The 27,917-nt window shown below is 41.9% G+C and overlaps 1 protein-coding gene across 7 annotated transcripts in view; it reads left to right on the forward strand.

The window, feature by feature from the left end:
• dcc (DCC netrin 1 receptor) overlaps positions 1 to 27,917 on the forward strand; it is a 427,309-nt gene that overhangs the window by 247,142 nt on the left and 152,250 nt on the right. For all 7 annotated transcript variants that reach the window (XM_070989802.1, XM_070989803.1, XM_070989805.1 and 4 more), the window contains exons 13-18: positions 250 to 391; positions 3,603 to 3,713; positions 5,375 to 5,569; positions 9,392 to 9,487; positions 23,356 to 23,594; positions 24,304 to 24,442. In XM_070989802.1, the coding sequence (XP_070845903.1) occupies positions 250 to 391; positions 3,603 to 3,713; positions 5,375 to 5,569; positions 9,392 to 9,487; positions 23,356 to 23,594; positions 24,304 to 24,442 (922 nt within the window). The remainder of the gene's footprint in view (positions 1 to 249; positions 392 to 3,602; positions 3,714 to 5,374; positions 5,570 to 9,391; positions 9,488 to 23,355; positions 23,595 to 24,303; positions 24,443 to 27,917) is intronic.

A 27,917-nucleotide genomic window follows, 5' to 3' on the forward strand; every position in this document is an offset into this window, starting at 1 on the left:
TGTCATAAGCGGATGCTTGATCAGAACCATTTGGCACTTGGTTTTTCTTTAGCATATTTTTTCAGAATGCTGGGTAGATTTGGCCACATTCTGTGTCTCTCTTGGTGTGGGGGGTCCTACAGTATTTATCAGGGGGGCCTTTTTTTTGTGTGCCCAGGAGCCCTTTGTCTCATAAGCCATCCAGACCCTCAGAAAGAGGATATTTCGCAGCTTGTCTATTAGTTGTTGTTTTTCATTTTTTCATTTCAGAGCATCAAGGTGTCATGGCAGCCTCCTCCACACAGCACCCAGAATGGCATCATCACTGCCTATAAGATCAAGTACAGGAAGACCGGTCGCCGTGGAGACCAAGAGGCAATCGAACCCAACAACTTCTGGTACCTGTTCACAGGTGAGGCTCTGCAGGTTTATTCATTCTTATTATATTTTGTTAGAATTTCATAGTTCAGATAATTTACATTACATATTTAAAGTCAGTAATTTCCTAAAAGAGCTGGACACTGTAGTTTGTATCAAATCTTACTCCAACATGAACAAATAGTGTATTTATTCTGATTATTTAATGAAGGTTCAAATAGAGAGAAGAGAAGATTCAAATCCTTAGACTATGTGTGTGTGCGTGTGTGTGATGCCATTGGCTATTACTGTATTTCAATTTGAGGTGTTCAGGATTTGAATGAAACTGATCTTCTTTTTCATTACTTTCAACTGATGGTTATCCTCATCTGTTTATCTTCACAGGATTACATTCCCCAATGGCAGGTGTTTGTGTATGTGTTGAATCTGATCGGCTCTGTGCAAGCCCAGCTGTCAGCAATAATCACTCCATTTTACTATCTAAGAACAAGAAACTGAATTTTATTAAATTTAGTACAACATTGCAGATTCATTAAAAGCAATCTAATCAGCGAGTTCAAGATAAAATAAGATTTCTGCTACAGCAGCAAAGGAGGTAGTGTAACAGTAAGAATAATAATCAATAAAAACAGCCGGAAATGATTAATGAGTAGACAATAGAATAAGTAAGACAGGAAATGGTTGAATTCACATTATTGGGCATAGGAAATATTAATATTGCACAGTTTAGTATACATTGATATTGCACCTGAGTGAATTTGGCAGTTTCTCTGTGTGTGGTTTACTGTGGGGAATTTTGATTGTTAAGTCTGACAGCAGCAGGAAGAAATGACCAGCAGTATCGCTCCTTCACACCCCATGGATGAAGCAGCCTGTCACTGAAGGAGCTGCCCCATGCTGTCAAAGTGTCCTGCATGGGGTGGGCATGTTCTTTTCTTTATCAGGGATGATAGCTTAGCAATCATTCTCCTTTCTCCCATCACCTCTACAAGGTTGAGGGCATCCCAGGAAAGAGCTGTGTACTCTCTTCTTGTCAGCTGTTGAGATGCTACTGTCCCAGCAGATTACTCCATAGAAGATAGCTGGGGCTATCAGCCATGCTGAGGAGACAACCATGTTGGACTAACAGTCCTGTATTCTTACATACTGTGGTCCATTGGTGAGGTAGAACATGATGTGAGTTAGTGGTCCAACCGTGTGCATTCACACAAACATGACTGTCACAGTACTCCCATTATGTTTCCTGAAGCTAGTCAAGCTAAATAAGCACTCTGAATACAATGATGAAATAAAAGGAGCTGCAGGTTAGTGAAATATTTCAACCCACTGTAAATTCAGTGAAGTGAGCCAAGTTACCGTTTTACAGGTCACAAGCAATCAGCATGTTTTAAGTTAGTCAAGACATCATGGAACCATCAAACCAACAGTACCATAGGAATATGTATAGCAGCGCAGACAACTGTGTGCTTCACATATAACATAATAATTAAGGTAGCTATTGTCAGTTATAATGACATGCTCTCTCTCTCTCTCTCTCTCTCTCTCTCTCTCTCTCTCTCTCTCTCTCTCTCTCTCTCTCTCTCTCTCTCTCTCTGGGTGGGTCGTTGACCCGCAAACCCACCATGTGTCTCATTACGGCCATGTGAGTTCTTGTGTGAATGGCTGTTAAGCTGCCTGGGAAGACATCTCAGGACTGCTTTGTAGGTGGCTGATAAGTGGTGTCTTAAACCACCTCCTCTGTTCAGTGGTCTTTCCAATTTGACATGGATGACTTCTTTGACTGCTCTTTCAAACCATCAGTCTTGAGTTTTCCAGATGCTCCTGCAATGTAAGGGATGAGAGTGTTGTTCCATTTATTGTCCTTTCTGTTTTATGTCTTTTTGAGCTCTGATGAAGGTCCATTTTGGTGAGCCACACGTTCTGAGTGCTTCCTTTGTGTGTTTCTGCTCCTTATCCCTGTCTTCTGTCGTTGTGGGCACATTCTGAGCTCGATGTTGTAGGGTTCTGATAACCCCCATCTTGTGCTCCAGAGGGTGGTGAGAATCAAAGAGCAAATATTGATCGATATGCATGGGTTTTCTGTATACTTCAATGTTGAGACTCCTGTCCTCTTCAGTGTGCACTGCAGAATCCAAAAAGGCCAGGCTGTCTCCTTTGACATCCTCCCAAGTGAACTTGATGTTGCTGTCCACTGTATTGATGTGATCCATGAAAGCTTCAACTTCCTGTGTTCTAATTTTGACCCAGGTGTCATCCACGTACCTAAACCAATGGCTGGGGGGAGTTCCTGTGAAGGAGATCAGGGCTTTGCTCTTTACTTCCTCCATATAGATATTGGCTACTATAGAAGAGACTGGTGATTGCATGGCACAGCCATGCCTCTGTGTGTAGAAACCCTGGTTGCACTGGAAATAGGTGGTTGTCAGGCAGAGGTCTAGTCAGGCACATATGTGATTAGAGGTGAGCTTGGTTCTGTTGGAGAGAGTGCTGTCCTGTAGCAGTTGTTTCCTTACAGTCTTCACAATTCCCAGGGTGGGGATGCATGTGAAGAGTGAGGTGACATCATAAGATACCATGGTTTCATCCGAGTCCAGTTTTAAATTTGCCATGTGAAGATTCATCCAGGTCATGGTACTTCAAAGTGCTTTCAAAAGGCAACTACCTTTTTCCAGTACAACCATGGTTTCTACAGACAGATGCATGGCCAATCTCTATATGGAAGAAATAGAACTGTATTGTTTGGACGACATTTGAACAGTCCTAGCTACACTGCACGAGTTTCCACGCTGGGCCAGGTGACGGAGCTGACTGGACGTAGATGTTTTTACAAAGCAGGTTTTAATTTGAGGTGTTAAGTACACTTGCCTGCAGAAGAACACATATCAGAAACTGAACAGTGTTGTAGGACAGGCAAAGATGTATGTAAACCGGAGGAGGTAGGTGGAGGAAGCACTGAATGTTGATGTGGTTCCTGTTTTTGTGAAAATGCTGAAGTCCATACTGTTAGTAGAATTCAGTTTTTACAGAGCAGCTCAAGACCTGGACAGTTTTCAGGTGATATGGGGTTATGGGTCTGCCCTATTAACAAAGGGAAAATTACTTTTTGGACATGTGCCGATGTAATCCAAAACCTCTGTGATTTTTTTTTTTTTTTTTTTTCATTTCATGTATAATGGCTTTATGCAGTCAACATAAAGATAAATAAATGTTGGTTAAAAATCAAAATCTCTCTCTTGCTCTGTCAGGTCTAGAGAAGGGCAGTCAGTACAGTTTCCAGGTAGCAGCCATGACAGTGAATGGTACAGGCCCAGCCAGTGACTGGTACACCACTGAGACACCAGAGAACGACCTGGATGGTAAGAACAGAAAGAAATTGAGAGAGAGAGAGAGAGAGAGAGAGAGAGAGAGAGAGAGAGAGAGAGAGAGAGAGAGAGAGAGAGAGAGTTTGCGTGTGCACGTGTGTGTGCATCTGTTTGTGCATGCGTGTGATCGCAGTGATCTGTTCAAGAGCATTTAAATACCTCCACTGGCCCAACACACACATAAATAATTAACTAGTTAAGGGCTGAGATGGATTGATGAACTAAAGATTTGACTCAAGGGACGAGAGATGGGAGGTCAGAAGAACAAGGCTGATGTAGACGAGAGAGGAAAAGAAAAGAAAGGGAGGGAAAGATTTTGGACAAGATACTGTCAGAGCATAAAATTGAATAAATGCATTTCCATGAAATGTGCTGGAGATAATTAAACGAGACAACTAATGAGAGCAATGAAAAACACATGTACAAGTAGCGGAAGAAAACACTACTTAAACTCTGCTGTTTACTTTTTTTCTTTTTTAGCACCATATCAACTTGTAATAAAACAGAGTACAGTAGAGAGATGAATTTTCTGTTTATAACCCAAAAGGCTTTCCCACCTTTGCTTTTGCTTTCAAGTCGAAAAGAAACTCTTTCTTCCTTTGTTTCTTTCGCTTATAATAATGATGACCACAGAAGCTGTACCACCAAACTATTTAGTGTGTAGGCTATTTGACATATGACAAATCCCTGGAAATTGTTGCTGTTGTCATAAAGCACAATATACAGTATAGACACCATCCTCAGGACAACATTTTTTAGTTTTTAATTCAAATAACAGAAAAGCTGTCTCTTCATTTTTTAAACATCAGGTAGTTCAGTTGTCTGGTGTTTAATGAACATTGAAGTCTCACCAGGCTACTGTTCAAAAAATGAGAAAAAATATATATATACATATAGTTGCTGAAGCACCTCCATCATTTGGCCCTAAATTGAAGGTGCTGTGACCTGACTGTTATAAATTTCATGAAATGTAATTAAAAGGAAGACAGTTTTGCAAAAGTTAGAAAGAAATAAACACCTAGAAATGATTACCTGAGGAAGATGTTCTTTTCACTGGATAAAGTGAAAATGAAAGAATGTGAAAGAAATGAATGGATAGAGAATAAATAAATAAATAAATAAATAAATAGAAAACAACCAAATAACTGGCTGGTAGCTTTTGGGTTTGGTCATAAGAAGAATTATTAGAAAAGATGACCTCAGGCTAAAGTTCAGGAGGAGGATGTCCCAGTGAGCAGGAAGCTGCTGAGATAAAAATAAAAAAACAAACAAACAAACACATCCATGCTAACTGTGTTTCCAGGCTGGGACAGAGGGAGACGGAAATCTCATTTCAATGGATTATCACTCAATAAGTTATATGAGGTGTCTCCCCCAGAGGACTACGAGCACATTAATCTGATCTAATCTGATGCGAGGAAAAACACAGTGTCAGGCCTTGTTAGGGCTTAATACATAGCTAACAGGGTTAGCATCTGTTCGCTCAAGTGCTTTAAGTATCTATCACAGTTGCTGCTAACAGGCATGGCTTCAAAACTGCTGGTGGTGGAGGCCGAGGCCTGTAGCCAGGGCTGCAGAAATACTGAGGTCTGAGGTCCACCATCTCCTGCTGTCTTTTCCTTTGGTGTGACATTCCATTGTTTGTGTTTTTACAGAAAGTCAGGTGCCCGACCAGCCCAGCTCTCTGCACGTCAGGCCACTTCCCAATAGCATCATCATGTCCTGGACGCCACCCCTCAGCCCAATCATCCTAGTTCGAGGTTACATCATTGGTTATGGAGTTGGAAGTCCCTATGCCGAGACCGTCCGAGTGGACAGCAAGCAAAGATACTACTCCATTGAAAACCTAGGTGAAAATATGCTTCCAGTACAGAAATACTGCATCTAGTCTGTCTGCTAGGAGAAGACTGCTAACTTCAAACAAGAAATATTCAACATGTCTTCATACCTAAATGACTGAATAGGCTGATCGCCAATGACTCCTAAAATTACATATATGATCCATCCCGAAATGACATATATGACCATTGGAAGGTACCAGAGACAGGCATACCAGACCTCGGTTGTCAGTCACAGTCACGGTTTATTAGTTAAGGTCTAACCAGATCTTTGTCGTACCAGACCTTCGTATAGTCACATGCTTAACATTTTGAAAAAACTTGGAGTTGCCTTAGGTTTATATACCAAAACTACTTTGTTAGGTTTAGAAAAATATAATGCTTTGGATTAAAATAAATACATTATTGTTGTATACATGACCTAACATAAGTATGTTATCTATGTCAAAATAAGTCAACATTGAATTTCGGTTTCACACAGGACACAAACAGTGGTCTCCTGGGTGAAAGTCCTGTGTTTGTTTGACCCAGCAGGATAGCAAGCAGGATAGCACACCGTTGTTAACATCTGTCCTGCATCATGTCACAGCACTGCACAACAATATGTGGATTCTATCTACATACTCGTTCCTTTCCCATCTATTTATCTAAAACACAAAACAATATTATTATGCAAAATATTATTGTTACTCCAGTTTTTCAGCGCTACATATTTTACAAATATGTTACAAAGCAGTAAGTACACAGACTGCTCACTCATACTGCCATAGGGTCCCGGTGCCACTGGCAAAAGTTACCTTAGCTGCTAAGTGAACATGGCTGTCAACAGCAACTCGACTTAAGCCAAAACATGTTCAGTGACTGACTGCTTACCTACAAACACACACAAGCATAATAACTCACTGCTGTTAACATGCTTCTGTCCAGTATCATGTTACAGCACTGCACTACAGTGTGGGGAATCTGTTTACATACTCCTGATAGAAGATCTCATTAAACGGTACACTCCCCTTGTGGCAAATGTTGATAATGACACTTAGTCGACTTTTCTCTCCAACAATGCACTATGCCAGTGTGCAGAAACTGGAGCATAATACATATCTATAACTAAGCAATACCATGAATCCAAAGTGTAAAATAAAACAATACATGAATTCCTCAAAAAACAAAACAACAAAAATAAATAGCTAAATAAAAAATCACAAGAACCAATATTTAAGAAGGGGTGCCTTATTTATGACCTCCTTTATGACCACACATGAAGTGGTCAACAAATCTGATGCAAGAAGAAAATATGTGACCTGATTTTGGCTTATTTCAGTAGACTGCCCAAGCAGGTGTGCTGAATGCATTGCTGAAGGGCAAAGTGACAGTGGTGTCAGAAACTTCTGATGTAACACTAATCTAACGGTCCACATAGTCAGAGACACCTGCAGAGAGAGGGAGACATGAGCAGTCAACACTGTTAACATTCAGTGTCATCAAATCAAGTCAATCAGTTCACACATTTACAATCATCATGTGACAAAGCCAGCTCAGGACTAAGAAAAAAATGTCAATTCCTTTAAACCTGAGGTAAACTTTACCATTTTTTCTACAATGGGGCAGCTATGGCATTAATATGAAGGTCAGTGGTTCGATCCATGGCTTCTACAGTCTGCAATTTGAGGTGTCCTTGGGTAAGACACTGAACCCCAAATTCCTCCTGATGGCTGTGCCATTGGTGTATGAGTGGATGTGAATGACTATCACTTCTGATGAGCAGCTGGCACCTTGCATGGTAGTCTGTCACCAGGGTATGAATGTGTGGGCTCTATTTTCGACTCCGTCACCGACGCGGCGCAGGCTGCGCCACCGGCGCAGTGGTATTTTCGTGGAGCGCAGGCAGGCACATGGTGCACTTGGTATTTTGGTAAACCGAGGCGTACAGAGGTGCGCCAGGATGGGCATTGCGGCGTAGTAGGGGCAGGTGTCGGCATAATGAGCCGGCGCATTTAGATTTTCGTCCATTTCAGTCTGCGCCGACGGCGCAAAAGTGCGCTGAAAGCTCGCCACCCCAGACCTGGTCAACTCCGCCGGGCAAGTGGATTTTCGTAAACCTGCGAAGTCGAGTGCTCACGTCACCAATACCTCACAGTCAGGTTTCCACAGTGTTTGGCATTTCACTGCGATCAATTATTAGCAACAGCCGCAATTCAATGCAACTATCTGAGTCAGCACATACAGTCAGACCTATATTTTGATCAGTATCTCATCTGACCACATCGCAAGTGCGTTCGGCACGCATAATGGTCACTCACCCGGACTGAATGTACACAGGTGAAACAGGGATGCGAACTAATCAATTGACGTTGCTGTGCCAACCAGAAACAGCCGTGGCATCCTACAGAGCATATATACTGCATCTATCTCAGAGCACTCGAGAGACAGAGAGAGACAGACACATGGAAAAAACGTAAGTGATGATTGATGTTCGCTATTACCCACGTCATTTCATTCCAAATACAAATGTTATCATAGTAACGCTTAATGTTATCTACAAAGATGGAGTACATTCAATTCAATTCAATTCAATTCAATTCAATTCAATTCAATTCAATTCAATTCAATTCAATTCAATTTTATTTGTATCGCGCCAAATCACAACAGAAGTTGTCTCAGGACGCTTTCCATATAGAGCTGGTACAGGCTGAGCTCTTTTCACACTACATCATTGCTTTGACAAACGGATGTCATGAGACATGAGTGACATCAGTCTCCTCCTGGGAGAAGTTTGGGCATCGGACACTTTCCTGTGCGGGCTCAGTCATCCTCGAAACTTGCCATGCACCTCGCCAGCGGCATTCTTAAAGGTGAGGCGAGGAGCTGGTGTGATTGGTGAAGATTTGACTCGGCTGTGTCAAACCCACTCCACGCCTTCTCCCCTCCCTCTTTCCAAGTTGCACCGCTAGGTCAGACTGAAATGAGAAGGAGGAGGAGATGCGCCGGCGGCGCAGTGCACGAAAATACCAATGTCTGCGCCGCCACGCCCCATCGGACCTGACTTTGCGCGGTGCCTGCACCACGCCGGCAGGGGAGTCGAAAATAGAGTCCTGTGTGTCAATAGGTGACTGCTGGCTTGTGTAGTAAAACACTTTGAGTGGTCGATAACACTAGAAAAGTGCTATATAAAATGCAATCCATTTACCATGACCAATAATTTTGGAGCGAATTTATGATTGCAGTGTATGTTAGCCTGTCAACACAAGACACAACAGATAGATAAGAAAATATTTATGATGTTGTCTGCAATATTTGTCATATCCATCCATCCATCCATCCATCTCCTATACCGCGTATCCCTTTCGGGGTTGCCGGGGTGCTGGAGCCTATCCCAGCCGTGAACGGGCGAGAGGCGGGGTACACCCTGGACCGGTCGCCAGTCGATCACAGGGCACAAACACACAACCATTTACACACACACTCACACCTATGGGCAATTTTACAGTCACCAATGAACCTAATGAGCATGTTTTTGGTCTGTGGGAGGAAGCCGGAGTACCCGGAATATTTGTCATATGAGATATGAAAATATGGTCATAGTAAAGTCAAAGTAAATCAGTGCTTACCTTTCTTACAGTTTTCCCCACTTACTTTACTGTCCTAACATTTAAATAAATATGTCTTGTTGAAGCACATAGAAGGGGAAAGAAATAGTTTAATAAAGTATAAAGTAATATAATAAAGCAAATTATCTCAACAGTTACATCTTAAAATGACAATGTATTATGTTGTATTTGCTGAATATTCTTTAAAATGACTCGTCATGCTTCTGTCTGTCTCCCTGTCTCTCAGAGCCAAGCTCGCACTATGTGATTTCTCTAAAGGCATTCAATAATGCCGGAGAGGGAGTTCCTCTGTATGAGAGCGCTGTCACGCGATCTCTGACAGGTATGATCACACACAATTCACTGATAATATTGACACACGTGATATGTTGCAAATATACTGTACTGGGGATAGCAAAAACATTAGTAGAAATAGTACTAGTAGTACTAGCACTGGCAGAATTAAAAGAGTAGTAGTAGTAATTGTTATATTTGACTAAAACAAAATTTAAAAATTGAAACCAGGTGAAATCAGTTAACTCAAATAAAATAAAAATGAGACTTAAAAAAATAAATAATTAAATAAACTAAACCAATATTGTGTACTTCCAAAACTAAACGACAGTACAAGAAAAATATACAACAAATCACTTTAGTTTTAGTCTTTTCAATTTGGTCAAATTTTTCAACACAATAAGCATGCTGATTCATTTGTGCATGTCTACATGACTGTGAGTCAATAGCCTTCATTGTATTTTTACTCAGGAGGTAGAGTGGTCGTCTACCAATCAGGAGGTTGGTGGTTTGTGGTTGTGGTTTCTGCCCTGGCCTCGGCAGTCCACATGCTGGAGGATACTTCAGCATTAATAATAATAATAATAATAATAATAATAATAATAATAATAATAATAATAATAATAATTTTAGCGGGGATAAAAGCGTCTGCCAAATGATTACATTTTTTGCCCCTTGCTTGGACACTTTTTGTAAAACTTGGCTCACTGTGTCAAAACTCTGCACACAAGCAAACAAAGACACAACACTGGGAAATAAAGTATTCACATCTATGTCAAACTGAAACTCTGTTATCAAAACCTAACAATCCTTTTTCAAAATGTCACTCTGATGACAAAATGATACACACTCCATCAAAGTCGCCGTGTTTGCTCTTGTCTTTCTCTTGTTTTTTTCATTGTTTACGACCGTGTCTGGGGACCCCATACTGCTTTGGACGGCTTTAAGCAGGCGGACAGGACGAGAGAGAGTGGTAAGAGGAAAGGAGGAGGGCTGGCAGTGTTTGTGAATGACAAATGGTGGAACTCTGGACACATCACTATTAAAGAACAACTCTGCTGCAAGGACACTGAACTGTTAGCTGTTAGCATGAGGCCATATCACCTGCCGCGGGAATTCTCGCATGTTATCCCAATATCTGTGTATATTCCCCCCTCTGCTAATGCTGATGCAGCCTGTGATGCACTCCACTCTGTCACAAGCAGGCTGCAGACAGAGCACCCACAGGCCCTCCTTCTTATCTCTGGGGACTTTAATCATGCCTCTCCATCCTCCACTCTGCCCAACTTCACCCAGTATGTTACATGTTGCACTAGAGGCAATAAGATACTGGACTTGTGTTATGCCAACACCAAGGAGGCATACACTTCATCATCATGGGAGGAATTCTGTGATTCTCACGGAGAGGACATTTAGGGTCTCACACACTGCATAATGGACTATATTAACTTCTGTGTGGAAAACACCATACCCACCAGGACTGTACAGTGTTTTTCCAACAACAAACCGTGGATTAACCCCGACATAAAGGCTCTCCTTAAGGAGAAGAAGAGGGCCTTTAAGTCAGGAAATAAGGATGAGCTGAAGGCTGTGCAAAAGAAGCTGAGAAGGAAGATTTGTGAGGGAAAAAACAACTACAGAAGGAAGATGGAGGTTCAGCTGCAGGAAAAAAATGTCAGTGGAGTCTGGAGAGGCCTAAAAACTATCTCTGGCGACAAGAAACCTGACTCTCAAGCTGCAGGGGACCAAAAGTGGGCGAACGACCTGAACTAATTCTTCAACAGATTTGATCAGTCATGTGCCCCTCCCCCGGCCCAGTCACCCATGTTGCAGCCCCCCCCTTTCCCCTTCTGCAACACTCAGCTCACAGCCACCCCCCACCGCTCACCACATCAACTCAACCCCTCCACCCACACCCTCCAGCACACAGCCCCCCTGCACCAAACTGTCCCTCACAACAACCCAGGTGAGAAACCAGCTCCGGAGAATCAAGGTGAGGAAGGCTGCAGGCCCAGACAGCATCAGCTCCAGGCTCCTTTAGTCCTGCGCAGATCAGCTGTGTGGGATTGTTGAATGCATGTTCAATCTGAGCCTGAAGCTGGGAGAGTGCCACAGCTATGGAAAACATCCTGCGTGGTACCGTTGCCTAAGACTACGCACCCCAAGCAGCTACAGGCCGGTGGCACTAACATCCCACCTAATGAAGACCCTAGAGCAGCTGGTCCTTGTTCATCTCCGCCCCTTGGTGAGCCCATCACTAGATCCACTTCAGTTTGCCTACCAGCCTGGCATTGGGGTGGACGACGCCATCACCTTCCTTCAACACCGAGCTCTCTCTCACCTGGAGAAACGTGGGAGTACTGTGAGAATCATGTTTTTTGATTTCTCCAGTGCTTTCAATACCATTGTGTGGACATTGTGGAGGATTACAAGTACCTGGGGGTACATATTGACAATAAACTGGACTGGGCAAAGAACACTGACGCTCTCTACAGGAAGGGCCAGAGTCGTCTCTATTTCCTGAGATGACTGAGGTCCTTCAACATCTGCCGGACTATACTCAGGACTTTTTATGAGTCTGTGGTGGCAAGTGCTATTCTGTATGCTGTTGCGTGCTGGGGCAGCAGGCTGAGGATGGCAGACGCCAACAGACTCAACAAACTGATCTGCAAGGCCAGTGACATTGTGGGGATGGAGTGTGACTCTCTGACGGTGGTGTCAGAGAGGAGGATGCTGAATAAGCTAAGGACTATCATGGACAACTTCTCACACCCACTTCACGATGTATTGGCCAGGCACAGGAGTACATTCAGTGAGAGACTCATACCACCAAAACTAAGGATTGAACGTGACAGGAAATCATTCCTGCCTGTGGCCATCAACCTGTACAACTCCTCCCTCTGAATGGCCCTTGGACTTTCACTGTCACTGTCTGTTTTGATGTATATTTTCCAATTTCAGTTTCTGCACATCAAATATTCAGTATATATAGTAATTCTAATATATATTTTCCCTTTCAATTTTGCACATCCTACTTCAATTTTTGCACATCCAATTGCTCAGTATATGTATAATATATTTATATATATTTGTTTTATTGCTGTACATTTTATTTTATCGTGTTGTATATTTCTTACTTACATATATCTTTCATATTATCCATCCATCCATTTTCTATCCCTTATCCCTTTCGGGGTCGCGGGAGGGCCGGAGCCTATCTCGGCTGTCAAGGGGCGGGAGGCGGGGTACACCCTGGACCGGTCGCCAGCCGGTCGCAGGGCACATACACACAACCATTCACGCTCACACTCACAACTAGGGGCAATTTAGAGTCACCAATCGACCTAATGTGCATGTTTTTGGTCTGTGGGAGGAAGCCGGAGTACCTGGAGAGAACCCACGCATGCACGGGAAGAACATGCAACTTCACACAGAAAGGCCCGACCTGGGAATCGAACCTGCGACCTTCTTGCTGTGAGGCACGCGCACTACCTGCTGTTCCACCGTGCAGCCTCTTTCATATTAATACTCTGTTTTTGTTTTTTGTTTTTTTTTATATTGCCTTTATATTCATTCCTTCTCGTTCTTTCTTTCTAATTTTATTCTAATCTATAATCCTATTTTGTATGGAGTACTGCTACAAAAAACAATTTCTCCTCAGGGATCAATAAAGGAACTCTGAATCTGTGAATGTTCTGCACTTCTGAGGGACAAGCTGAAGCACACCGGGGTGAACCATCACCTCACACACTGGATTCTGGACTATCTCACCAACCGTCCACAGCATGTGAGGACCCGGGACTGTGTGTCCGACACGGTCGTCTGCAGCACGGGGGCCCCGCAGAGAACGGTCCTGGCTCCGTTCCTCTTCACCCTCTACACTGCAGACTTCTCATACAACACACCCACCTGTCACCTGCAGAAGTTCTCTGATGACTCTGCAATCGTCAGCCTCATCACAGATGGGAATGACAGAGAGTACAGAGAACTAACGCAGGACTTTGTGGACTGGTGCCAGTGGAACTGCCTCCAGATCAATGCAGGGAAAACCAAAGAACTGGTGGTGGATTTCTGCAGACGAACATTCTGCCCCCTGACACCAGTGAACATCCAGGGAACGGACATTGAGATGGTGACATCTTATAAGTACCTGGGTGTTCACCTGAACAATAAACTGGACTGGAATCACAACACAATCGCACTTTACAAGAAAGGCCAGAGCATACTTTATCTGCTTAGGAGGCTGAGGTCATTTGGAGTGCAGGGGGCACTCCTGAAGATCTTTTATGACACTGTGGTGGCATCAGCCATCTTTTATGGAGTGGTCTGCTGGGGGAGCAACATCTTGATGGCTGACAGGAAGAGACTTGACAAACTGATCAAGAAGGCCAGCTCTGTCCTGGGATGCCCCCTCGACTCAGTGGATGTGGTAGGAGAGAGGAGGATGATGGCTAAGCTGTCATCCATGATTGAGAATGACTCCCACCCCTGCAGGACACTTTAACAGCACTGGATAGCTCCTTCAGCGACAGACTGCTTCACCCAAAGTGTGTGAAGGAACGCTATTGCAGGTCCTTCCTTCCTGCAGCAGTCAGACTCTACAACCAGCAGTGCTCCCAGTAGACCACACACTCACAAGACTTTCAATATGACTGCACTATAATACACATTAACCGTGCTCATTCATACTGTGAAAATATTTGTTCAGGTGAATTTCCATTTAAGGTGCAATATATCAATTCCTATGTGCAAAATAGGAACCTATTCATGATCAATACTCCAGTCAGGAGCACTATCATTCAATGTGATTGTTCATGCTCATATCAATGTGCAATCACATCAATCATATCAATGTGCAATGTTCATATCAATGTGCAATATCAGTATTGTTTTTTCATATTCATTATTCCTTGTTTATATTGTTTGGTTTGATATTTAATGTCTTTTTACTGATGCCCTCTATGTTTGCTATCCACTTTTGCTGCTGTAATACCTGAAATTTCCCCACTGTGGGACTAATAAAGGTATATCTTATCTTATCTTATCTTATCTTATCTTATCTTATCTTATCTTATCTTATCTTATCTTATATCTAATACACTTTCAGATTAGCAGGAACACACTAGTGTACTTTATATAAAACACTGCAGTCTTTCATTTTCACTGTTTTTATTCAGTTTCTCAGAGCATTCTGTGAAGCTGGAAAAAAGGAAAATGCAAACACAAATTGTTATTGGTTTGGTTATTTTTTACAGTAATGTATATACTGTACTTTACTGTATGTACCATACACATTACTTTAATTCAATTCAATTCAATTCAATTTTATTTGTATAGCGCCAAATCACAACAGAAGTTGTCTCAGGACACTTTCCATATAGAGCTGGTGCAGACAAAGCTCTTTTATCTACAGAAAACCAACAATTCCCTCATGAGCAAGCACTTGGCGACAGTGGCGAGGAAAAACTTCCTTTTAACAGGCAGAAACCTCGGGCAGAACCAGGCTCTGGGTGGGCGGCCATCTGCCTCGACCGGTTGGGTGAGAGAGGGAGAGCAAGAGAGAGAGAGTGAGACAGACAGACAGACAGACAGACAGACAGACAGACAGACAGACAGACAGACAGACAGACAGACATGCAGTCAGAGAGAGAGGGAGAGAGAGACAGAGACAGAGAGAGAGACATGCAGTCACAGTAACAGTGACAGTGGATGTAATAACAGTAGTAGCAGTTGCAGTGGATGTCAGGCAGGGCCAAGGCAGGAGAATCCACAATCCAGATTCAGCCACTGTGTAACCTGCAAGACGACAAAGCACAGAAGGAGAGGGAAGGAGCTAAGTTAGTAACACGCTGTGGTAGGACATGAAAGCGTGCAGATGGAGAGGGACAGAGGGACAGAGGAGCTTGATGTATCTTTGGAGGTCCCCCGACAGTCTAATCCTATAGCAGCATAACTAGGGGCTGGTCCAGGACAAGCCTGAGCCAGCCCTAACTATAAGCTTTATCAAAAGGAAAGTTTTAAGCCTACTCTTAAATGTAGAGACAGTGTCTGCCTCCCGGACAAAGACTGGAAGATGGTTCCACAGGAGACGAGCTTGAATGCTAAATGCTCTGACTCCTGTTCTGCTTTTTGAGACTTTAGGAACCATAAGTAAACCTGCATTCAGGGAACGCAGTGTTCGAGTAGGGCAATAAGGTACTATGAGCTCTTTAAGATAAGAAGGTGCCTGGCCATTTATGGCTTTGTAAGTAAGGAGGAGAATTTTAAACTCTATTCTAAACTTTACAGGGAGCCAGTGCAAAGTGGCGAGTATTGGAGAAATATGATCTCTCTTCCTGGTTTTTGTCAGAACATGTGCTGCAGCGTTCTGGAGCAACTGGAGAATATTCAGCAACGAATTTGGGCAGCCTGATAGTAAGGAATTGCAGTAATCCAGCCTGGAAGTTACGAATGCATGGACTAGTTTTTCTGCATCATTTTGAGACAAAATATGCCTGATTTTTGCGATATTACGTAGGTGAAAAAAGGCTGTCCTTGAAATTTGTTTTACATGGGAGTGAAAGGACATGTCTTGGTCAAAGATGACTCCCAGATTCTTTACAGTGGTGCTGGAGGCCAGCGCAATGCCATCCATAACTGCTATGTCATCAGAAAGTGACTTTCTAAGATGTTTGGGGCCTACTACTATAACTTCAGTTTTGTCTGAGTTTAGCATCAAAAAATTGCAGGTCATCCAGGTCTCAATATAATCACTGCATGTTTCACAAAACTTTATTGTATTTACAGTACTGTACTGTATACTGTACACAGTACTGTAACATCTCAATGGTACAGTATTATGTACTGTACTGTACTGTATGTTTCACAGAACTTCCAATTTTGGTGCAAAAGGAGCATTAGCCAACTATCGCTTAGCTGAGGCCTATTTGTGGCTGATTGGTGTTCAGTTTTGTAAGTAAGTATTTTCTGGTGTGTGTCTAACTATTTCCAATTGCCCAATGTGTTTTGTATTTTGAATGAAGGTGTTTTCCCAATGATACCCTGACATTTCATTTATGAACGAAGTGTCTTATGTATGAAATAGTGTGTAGTGTGCAGGAGCAAGCGTGTTGCATAAAGGAGCAAGTGTGTTGCAGAATTGCAACTAAAGTGCAAAGCAGCACTTTTATTTAGGGTATGGTTACACTGTGTTTAAGGTAAAGTAACAAAAACTTCAAGTTTTGTTACTTTGGTCTAAGCATGTGTCAATAGTGTTCAAGCAATGGGCAAAAACTGTAATTGTAATTGTAATTGTAGTTTGTCAGTTTCCTGAGATGTCCCTGTATTATAATAATAAAACCTAGTAATAGATTAGATCAAGAACCTAGAATCTAACACTCAAACTAAACTAAACTAAAACTTGTTTAAACAATAAAAACAAAACTCAAATGAGCAAACCCACTCTGGAAACTAACTGAAACTAGGCTGAATTGAAAATAGAGTAAAAGCTGTTTGTAGCATTAGCAGTAGCAGTAGATGTAACAGGTGTATGCAACATATTTATTATTCATTACTCACAAAAAATGCCCCATTTCTAAGGGGTTTCAACCCTATTGATGTGATGAAAAAATAGAAGAGACCATTTAGCTCAGTATCACCTGTGCAGGATGCACTTACTGTATGGTGAAACCTACCCGAACAAGATTTTTTTTTTTTTACTTTTTCATTCTGTTTTTCATTAAGATTGCTTTAAAAGGGGTGAGGAGAAATTTTATGGAAGAAAAGCAAGAGTGGAGAGATGAAGGTCGCATTTGCAGCTGAGAGAGAGAGAGAAATGGCAGGAAGAGTCAGAAAAATAGAGAGACAGATAAATGATGGACTTTAATGAAAGCTCATGGAAAGTGGAGGGAAGCAGAAAGACAAGCTAAATGACGGCATTTACATTTAAAAAAAATGAACGACGAGAGAAAGGCAGGAGAATACAAAGGCATGTGATGTAGAGAGAAGAAAAGAAAGAGTAAAATACATTGGGACATATTTATATATTATGGTCCTCATGATAGCCAATTTCATCATAGCATCTGATGGCCTTTGCGACTGTACTTGAGGATGCATTCAAAGTTCTTGAAATTTTCCAGATTGACTGACCTTCATGTCGTAAAGTAATGATGGACTGTCGTTTCTCTTTACTTAGTTGAGTGGTTCTTGCCGTAATATGGATTAGAACAGTAGTCAAATAGGACTATTCACTGTATAGACCTTTGTACCAACCCTACCTCTGCACAACACAACTCATGGTCTCAAACACATTAAGAAGGTGGGAAATTCCAGAAATTAACTCTTGACAATGCACACCTGTTAATTGAAAACCATTCCAGGTGTGACTACCTCATGAAGCTGATTGAGAGAATACCACTCCCTCCCTCCCTGAAACCCCCTTGCTCCATTTAGTGTACAGTCTCAGGGCGCTGGACTTGCGATGAAACCTTCCATTTATTGTGAGGAGCTTCCTTGTCTTGATATCAGTGGCTTCTATCTCCTCCTCTGGCCATCTGACTACAGCAGGGGGGTATCTCATGACTGGTAGTGCGTATGTGTTGATAGCACAGACTTTATTCTTTCCATTCAGTCAATGCTTACTTGTTGTAGGTATTTGGCCTGTGTTTGTAAACACATCTATATTTCTGTGGAAATAACACATCTGGAGTTCTCCAGAGATATACAGTCTAACATGGAGCTGTAGTGTGATAGTCAGTAGTCGATAAGCTGAGACCCTGAGGGCTGAGACAGAAACTAAACCAATTACTGTTCTGACAGGGTCGACAGTGACACACACACACACACACACACATACACACACACACACACACACACACACACAGATATACATCCACTCACACAAACACGATTTCTGTCTTGTCAAACCAGGACGAGCTGAATTCTCTGTTACTTTATGGTGGCAGGCTCCTGGAGAGTTTTTTATGAGACCTCGTTAACGATGGGATCCTTGTTAATATACTGCCTTGTCCTCGCCTTGCCACCCACACACTGCACAGACAGAACTGATCCTCAACCAACCACCACGCTGCCATTTAATCAGGGAGTGGAGGACTGCAGAGAGACAGAGAGAAGGAGAGAGGGAGACAGGAGGGGAGACAGGGGCAATGAATAAGACCAGTGAAAGGATGGAGGGAGAAAGAAGGGAATTAATGAGGTAGACAGGAAGTATGAGGGATAAGCAAGTGGTGGAAAAGGTAGTGGGAAAAGGAACAAAAGAAAGAAGGAGAGATGGAAGGTTAGAGGAAGAAAGAAGGAAGTGCTGAAGGGAGTGAAGTGAGAAAGAAAGAGGAAAAGAGGGATATGTAGAATGGGATAGAGAGGAGAGGAAAAGAGCGAGTGCAGAAAAATGTATGGAGGAAGAGAAGTGAACAGACAGAAGAGGGAATGTCGAGAAAGGGAAGTAAAGAGGAAGGAGGACAGATTAGAAGGAGGAGTGCTGTGAAGGCTGTAGGAATTAGATGATTTACTAATCCTGGGAGTCAGTCTATGAATTGTAAATTCTTTATGGCCCTCTGTCACTGAGAGGAGAAAGAACATCAAAGGGCATCCAATGAGGGACACAGGATAGAGGGGGAAGGTTAAGATACAATTCACTGTACCTGAGGAGTTTATGGTATAGTATAAACCCTAAAGAAACAGGATGAGTGAACTCTCCCAAATGGTCGTTGTCTTTGAAGAAAGGTTTATGATTACCAGGTGTGTGTGTGATAACCATCTGTCCTTTTGTTGAAAAGTATAAAAGCCAAGACATTGTGGAGATCTGGAGAGAACACTCTGCATGAGTCTTCCCTCCATGCTACATGTATTAAAGAGATCTGATTCATCACACCGAGTCTATAATTCTTCAAAGAATTAGCAACTCTCAACAAGCAACAAGGAGAATTTCCCTTACAAGGCAAAGGAGGCATGTCCTCTGTCTTCATCAGTATTCTGTCCTGCTTGGAGCTTTATTGTGATGCTGGACAACTAGTTAAACCACAACAACGTCTGCTGCAGCTCACCCACCTCTCTCTCTCTCTCTCTGAGCACATTAGATATCACTGGGGTTTGGGGGGTCTTTTTCAATGTATATGATAGCACAGCTGGATAGACAGGAAAGGGATAAGAGAGTGGGAATGACAATCAAACCAGGGCAGCTGTGGTAAGGAAACATATTGGTACATGGGGTGCATGTACCAATACCAATATGTCAGTGTGGGTTCTCTAATAGGTCTTGTGACTGCAGACGTAACACAATGAGGCTCCTTCAACTTCCAAGACTGATGCTGCCTTCATGTGAACTCACTTTGAAAGTCCAGACCATGATATGTTCAACATTCATTGACTTAAATTATGAAATCAGAAACAAACTAGGTCATTTTCCAACAGCGAATAAAATCAGACCACCAGATATGTTCAGCAGCTCTTCCTTGTGTTTAAAGAAAAGTTAGGGTTTATTATAACTTTGGTCTTATTTTCATTCCATCATTGGTAATAACATTGTACATACAAGTCAATTGCTGAGTTCTGGGAACATGATCAAAAACAAGTCTAATGGGCCAAGAAACAATAATTTATTCAGATTTTCTAATGATATCTGAAATATCAGTAATAATCTCTTGGAGAAATGTCTCAGTACATGTGACATATCTGTGTTTTGGTGCTCATATAGTATATATCTATATATAGTCTTGATTGAGTGATTGAGAGCAGGTGTGTGACACCAAAACTGATTGTAACCAATTTTTTGTATATTTTAATTCACAACAGACTACTTCAACAACATGTACTTGTCAATATGTTTAATGAAAACAAAGATGTTTTGTTTTGTCACTTTTGGTTCCTAAAACATGCTCACCTCAAACTTAAGCACATGAAGGCAGCATATGCTTTTTGATTGGCTGGAGACACAGATCCATAAAGATGGGTTTCATTTGTTCAAATGTATAGAGGACAATGGTGTGTAAACAATTAGATGTTAAATATTTTGTAAAACCTTTTGAAATATGAGAAAATCCCCTACAAGCCCTTAAAGCAACATTGTGAAAGGAATGCAAGTGAAGGAGACCAATTCACTTATATTCACTATATATCACTTACATATGAATACCTGTACATGTACATTTATTATGATTACATTAGTTAGCTTTTAACTTTTTACAGCCAAACCTCAAGCAAGTGCTGGGTCCCCACCACCTCAGCCCCCTGAAAATCTTGTCTTCCTCTTGTTGGTCCAAAATTCCTCCTCCTGTGCAATAAGTAAAGCTGTCTTTCCATCAAACTCCGTAAATCAGCAAGAGCTAAGGCAGAGCAGCTGGGGGATGTCAGAGGGAAAACCAGAAAGCATTTTCTTCATAAAATATGATCTAGTTTCACCAAAATCAGTGACATACACTCACTGGCGACTTTATTAGGTACACCTTGTTAGTACCAGGTTGTTAACAAGCAATTGAACAGGTGTGTGATCACGTAGTGCCGTAAAGTGGTATGCACTTCTCACATGAGGTCCTCACCTGTAATGTACACAGCCTGACCAGAAAAAAAAGTCGCCACCTGGATTTAACTAAGCAAATAGGTAAGAGCTTCCTATTGGATAATTATTGCATGGGCGACTATCTCTCAGCTGGCAACAAGTTATTTAACACCAACCGATGCAATGAGTAGCTTCTCATTTCTTAAACAAGAATGTTGAAAGACACATTCCGTGGTCGAACGCTGGGGCGGTTCGCAGCCGAGTGTGAAGCAGCTGGGATGAGAGTTAGCACCTCCAAGTCCGAGGCCATGGTTCTCAACCGGAAAAAGGTGGCTTGCTCCCTTCAGGTTGGGGGAGAGTTCCTGCCTCAAGTGGAGGAGTTTAAGTATCTTGTGATCCTGTTCACGAGTGAGGGAAGGATGGAACGTGAGATTGACAGGCGGATCGGTGCAGCGGCTGCAGTAATGCGGTCGCTGTATCGGTCTGTCGTGGTAAAGAAGGAGCTGAGCCGAAAGGCGAAGCTCTCGATTTACCGGTCAATCTACGTTCCTACCCTCACCTATGGTCATGAACTTTGGGTCATGACCGAAAGAACGAGGTCCCGGATACAAGCGGCTGAAATGAGTTTCCTCCGCAGGGTGGCGGAGCGCTCCCTTAGAGATAGGGTGAGGAGCTCTGTCACCCGGGAGGAGCTCAGAGTAGAGTCGCTGCTCCTCCGCATCGAGAGGAGTCAGCTGAGGTGGCTCGGGCATCTCTATCGGATGCCCCCTGGACGCCTCCCTAGGGAGGTGTTCCAGGCATGTCCCACCGGGAGGAGGCCCCGGGGAAGACCCAGGACACGCTGGGGTGACTACGTCACTCGGCTGGCCTGGGAACGCCTCGGGATCCCCCCGGAAGAGTTGGAGGAAGTGTCCGGGGAGAGGGAAGTCTGGGCGTCCCTGCTCAGACTGCTCCCCCCGCAACCCGGCCCCGGATAAGCGGAAGATAATGGATGGATGGATGGATGGACATTCCGTGGTCGTGGAAAAGATGTTAGTCTGTTTGAGAAGGGTCAAATCATTTGCATGCATCAAGCAGAGAAAACATCCAAGGAGATTGCAGAAACTACTAAAATTGGGTTCGGAACTGTCCAACGCATTATTAAAAACTGGAAGAGTAGCAGCATTAAGAAAACCAATAATCAGTGAGGCTAATTGGAGAAAAAGGTTTCAATTTGCTAGGGAGCACAAAGATTGGACTCTGGAGCAATGGAAAAAGGTCATGTGGTCAGATGAGTCCAAATATACCCCGTTCCAGTGATGGTTGCATCAGGGTAAGAAGAGAGGCAGATGAAGTAATGCACCCTTCATGCCTAGCGCCTACTGTACAAGCCTGTGGGGGCAGTGTTATGATCTGGGGTTGCTGCAGTTGGTCAGGTCTAGGTCCAGCAACATTATGTGCCCAAGGAATGGTCAGCTGACTACCTGAATATACTGAATGACCAGGTTATGCGATCAATGGATTTTTTTCTTCCTTGATGGCATGGGCATATTACAAGATGACACTTCCAGGATTCATCGGGCTCACATTATGAACAAGTGGTTCAGGGATCATGAGACATCATTTTCACACATGGATTGGCCACCACAGAGTCCAGATCTTATCCCCATTGAGAATCTTTGGGATGTGCTAGAAAAGGCTTTGCTTTGGTGCAGCAAATGCGTGCTGTTATCAAAGCTAAAGGTGGTCCAACGAAATATTAGAGTGTGTGACCTTTTTTTTTTGGTGGCAACTTTTTTTTTTGGGCCATGTGTATCAAAATTATTTTTAAGATACAATAGTGACATATTCTTGCTTTAACTGTTCATGTGAATTTTTTACTTGTGACACATACCAAAGTATTTGCTGAGAACTCAGAATTCCATGCCATACTATTAGTATGAATTTAAAATAGGTAAAAACTCCAAAATTCCTGAGTTGATGAGACTTCCAAGTGATGTGTTTCCACTTGTACTGCTCTGCTGTGTATCTTCCTTTAAGCCCTGCCCCTCTGTGGATCTGACACTGCACTTCTTTTTAGTGATCTGTTTAGATTTATCTGTGACGGTCTACTTGTTTATACTGTGTTCTGTTCTCTCTCCTTCTTGTGTTTTTCACTTCCTCATTCATCCACTCCTCTTTTCCTTCTTCCCTTTCCAACAAACATTGCTGCCTCCTGCATGTCACTTCCAAACTTGCATGTCATTTTATGTAATTATTATCATTTCTTTGTTTGGTGTTTTACCTGTATGTATATGAACACAAAACAAACCTATATTAATGTGAATACATACTTGTGTCACTCTTGTCTCCACATATAAATCCTCATTATCACACATTCATTACACTATATGATTTTATCAATTATCCCCAAACACCCCGGTCACCGCTAATGGCCGCATCCTCAGACCCTATCGACCCATCTGAGGATGACCTCTTCCACCTCCTTGATAAATACCCCACTCCCATGCCAGACACCAGCACTCCCATGATCCCCCCGGTGGGGGTCCAAGCCGTGGCTCTGTCCTCTGACTCAGTCCGTGTCTCCTGGGCCGACAACTCCATGACCAAGAATCAAAAGGCATCTGAGGTCCGGTATTACTCTGTCAAGTGGAAGACCAGCTACTCCACTAGTGGAAAATACAAGGTATACACAGTCAGTCTATGACTTTAATGTACACCTACTAAACTTCTTCCAGAGGTGTCGATAAGACTGAGACGAGTCAGACTTGAGTCATGAATCTCATTACCTTTGATGTGGAACTTGACTTCTGCTGTAAAACTAATAACTCATGACTTCACCATGACTTGATATTCTCAACATTTCCTGACATTTTTAAGTTAACTTGAGATACACCTGCCTTAACTTAAGGACTTGACTTAGTATTCATGGACTCACTTGTCAAATAATGACTTGTTTAGGAATTTAATGCCACGGTTTAAGATTTGGATTTGACCTAACTGACTTGACTTTAAACTTGACTTGGGTATTAACCTTTTTTACTTGGAACTGAGCTTCTCACTTACTGACAGTGTCATGACTTGGGAAATGTTGTAACTTGACTTGACTTAACTGTCATGGTCGCACTTTGGTAAGGCACAGTTTTGGGGGTATAGAGAGTGAGAGATAAGTCTTTTCTTTTTTTTCTCCATCAAATTCTGAACATAAGGCCTTTTCTTAGTGCCACCAAGATAAACAGAAGTCTGGTCTTAAAATTAACACACAACTGAATTTGGGTGGCTGCTGGGGTTTGTTAATATTTGCTGATGTTGAAGTGTTAGAAATAAACCTTTTCTTTCATTTTTCTAAGAACATTCTAGGAACATCTAAATTTCACAACTTTATTGTTGTCCAGTCTGCAGACACCACAGCATTGAGCCACACTGTCACTGGCCTCAAACCAAACACCATGTATGAGTTTGCTGTCATGGTAACCAAAGGTCGCAAGTCCAGCACGTGGAGTATGACAGCACACGCCACAACATATGAAGCAGGTAGGTCTCTCAGACACGGACTCATTTTTCTATTTCTGCCCTTGTGAGGACTCTGTTGCCGTAACACATCCCCTGACCTGAGCCCTTACCCTTTTCCTAACCTAAACCTAACTCTTACCTTAACCCACAGCACAAGTTTTAATTCTTAAACAGCCCTTTGCTCACCTGCATTGTTCCCTACAGGTGTCACATCTGATGTCACACACCAATCTAATCTTCTTCCCAGGGATTTAGGATATACAGTACAGTAGAGATCTCATGATGTTGAATGGTTTGTGGTAAGAGTAACACTAAGATTCATCTGATGATTTCTGTTGATTTAGGCAACTGAGCAATTTCCATGACAACTGAGCAAACTCAATCTCCTGAGGAAGACCTTGAGATTTAATTGAAAAGTCTTGGAAAAGTTAGTTGACAGATCAAGGAAATTAATATCACTGTTCGTTATATGGTTAGGGTTGAAGGAAAAGGCTCTGTTCTTTGACGACGTTCTCGGGAATCTGAGCAGCAACAAGGGTTCAGCTGTAGAACCAATTCCCCTATTAATTAACATCATATAACTCTTACATTAACATTAACCTGTAAGACCAACAGGTCGGAGGAGGTTGGGATGTTGGAGAGAACTGCAGTAGAAAACAGAATTGACATGAACATATCAGCAGAGTAATAGTAAGAAATTACAGGCTGTAATAGTTAAGTTTTACACCTGTAAGAATATGATTTGGTGTTTGTGGCCAAACAGCTATGCCACTGATGAAAAAGTATGAATAAAGCAACTAATGCCAATCACCAAACACATTCATCAAATGAATACTTCAGTGCTCTGCCTAAATTAACATTATGCTCCATTAAGTGGACCTTGAGTTAATTTTTTTGTCTTCAAACCAGTGTTCCCAAGGTAGAGAAAGAACTTTTACACTCTGACTGTGTTAAGCTTAAGAGATCTAGTAAGTGGGTTATTCTTACTATTTATTTCAATTGTAATAAACTTTTTCTCTCTCAGATGAGCAGCATAGAGGAAAAAGCGGACACAATGAAAAAGGACAAGTTCATGAAATGTGGTTTCACCAAAACAACATTTTTAGTTTTGTTTTAACCTTCCTTATTTTTTGTTAACATCCTTAATAATGATTTAGTAATAATAATAACAACAACAACAACAACAACAACAATAATAATAATAATGACTTTTAATAAGGTGGTTCGACAGTGTACAAAAATAATGTTTTGTTTCAGTGAGGTGTAGTGGAAAAATTCCCCCACACAACAACATGACAACTGTGTGCCACAATGACATCTAACCGCAGACTGAAATCAAAATGTCAAGGTGTCCCTTTTAGGATGTTTACAATCATGTTTGTCAGATTTGACACCAAATTAAGTATGAACAGCATTATCCCCACCGGCTCCCCTGGGCCCACTAGAATACATTGACATTCAGAGCAGACAGACTGAGCCTCACTCAATCCCTGCAGACATCCACCAGCTCTGGACACAAAAACACTGACCACATTTTCATTGCAAAACATGGCAACAAGTGCAGTTTCTGCAATCATAATACCTCTGCCATACTATTAGAAATAATCACCCAACTAAGTCTGAAAGACGTCAGCCAAGGGACTTAACTTTACAGTATGTTGGTTTTTAATGCCTGCCAGAGGCAGAATCTTAGAAATGGTGATATCAGCCCAGTAAACATTTTGGCCTATGGCTGGGTATTGAACTTTGATGGCACTGACCAAACTGCATCAATACTAACAAGTGTCAATAATGCATTTGGTACCAAATTTGAATATGGAAGGAGTAGATCTTGTCAGCATCAGTGAGTCAATAAGCATCCTGCATGCTTGCACGGAGATGTAAAGATGCTGCTTGTAGAAACATGCAGATAAAATACTATATTAGTTGCTTGTTCACAAAGATGACTAGCTAACTCACTGCTGCTTGTTGGCTGGTGCAGCTAACTTGTATCTTATCTGAGTTTGATCTCCCCATTGTCCACAGAGATGGAAGCCCCCAAGTATTTCCCCGTACCACAAATGTCATCTTTTTTTTTTAACTTAATATTTATTTCACATATTCGAAATACAGGAAGATGCACATACCATTATCATATTTATCTCAGTTACAGCCGTATCAAATAGACCACTTTGCACACATTATAACATACATAGGTGGTGAGGATAAATATGCAAACACACACACGCATTAAGAAAGACAGTTTCAAAAACTTAAATGATTAAAAAATAAATGATTAATAAAAATAAACATGGAAAACAAAATTAACAGAGGTGCTTAGGCTCTGATATCATTTGTATAATTGGTTCCCATCTTTTCTCATAGAGCTGTAGCTCTTTCCATAATTGTCACCTGTTTAACTCTGTCTCTCCATTGTTTATTGGGAGGTTGTGGTTTCAACCAAGAGGCTGTGATTGTTTTCTTTGCTATTAAGGGCAAAACTCTCAGCAAATAGATGCATTCACTGTCAATCAGATCATCAGGCATTATACCAAGTATGTAAGTGGATGGATCAAGCTGTAGCTTGATACCCAGAACTCCCCTTAATTCAGTCTTAGGGCAATCCCAGAATATATGCGTAAAATCCCCCACTTTCCCACAGTTTCTCCAGCAAAATTCAGATGTGTTACTATACTTAGAAGTGATAGATGGAGTATTGAAATACCGCATCTTCACCTTCCACTCAAACTCCTTCCATGCTGGACTATTAGTTAATTTATGTCCAGATTGAAATGTTTCCTCCCAGTCAGTATCCCTTATTATTATATTAGCTTCTAATTCCCATTTCTATTTGACAGCCATATTATTCACACTGGATTCCCCTTGTATTGCTTTGTACAATTTTGAAATAAGCCCTGTTTTTGATTCTCCCTCTGAATATGACATGAACAATGTCTCAACTTTAGTTGGTACCTGGGATAATTTCTCCCAGTCATTGTGTGTACGGAGGTAGTGTCTCAATTGTAAATATTTATAAAAATCCTTATTCACTAAATTAAATTCATGTTTGAGCTGTTCAAATGATTTCATAGTCTGCCCTTTAAACATCTGTGCTATAAATATCAGCCCATCTTCTGTCCATTTCTCAAATCCTGAGTCTAGAGTACATGGTGTAAAATCAGGGTTTTTTGCAATTTTGGTTGCTCTGCTTGCAGATCTAGAAATCCCTAAATTTTTTCGTATTATTGTCCATATTCTCATTGTTTCTATGACCCAATCATTCTTTATCTTGAGCTTCTTTTGCATCACCCTAGGCAGGAAAGGTAGCGATTCTAAGGACACATTTGGACAAGCACTTTGCTCCATGTCCACCCAAATTGTATCCCTGTCTTTAGTCATCCACAGTATGAGAGCTCTAAGTTGAGCTGCCCAATAGTAGTTCTTTAAATTAGGCACAAATGTCATCTTGATGGTGCCATATGAGCGGCAGCCTGTTACAGCAGCTCTCTAGAGTCTT

The sequence above is a fragment of the Chaetodon trifascialis genome, chromosome 20 (genome assembly GCF_039877785.1).
Source record: "Chaetodon trifascialis isolate fChaTrf1 chromosome 20, fChaTrf1.hap1, whole genome shotgun sequence".
In the NCBI taxonomy this organism is placed as follows: Eukaryota; Metazoa; Chordata; class Actinopteri; order Chaetodontiformes; family Chaetodontidae; genus Chaetodon; species Chaetodon trifascialis.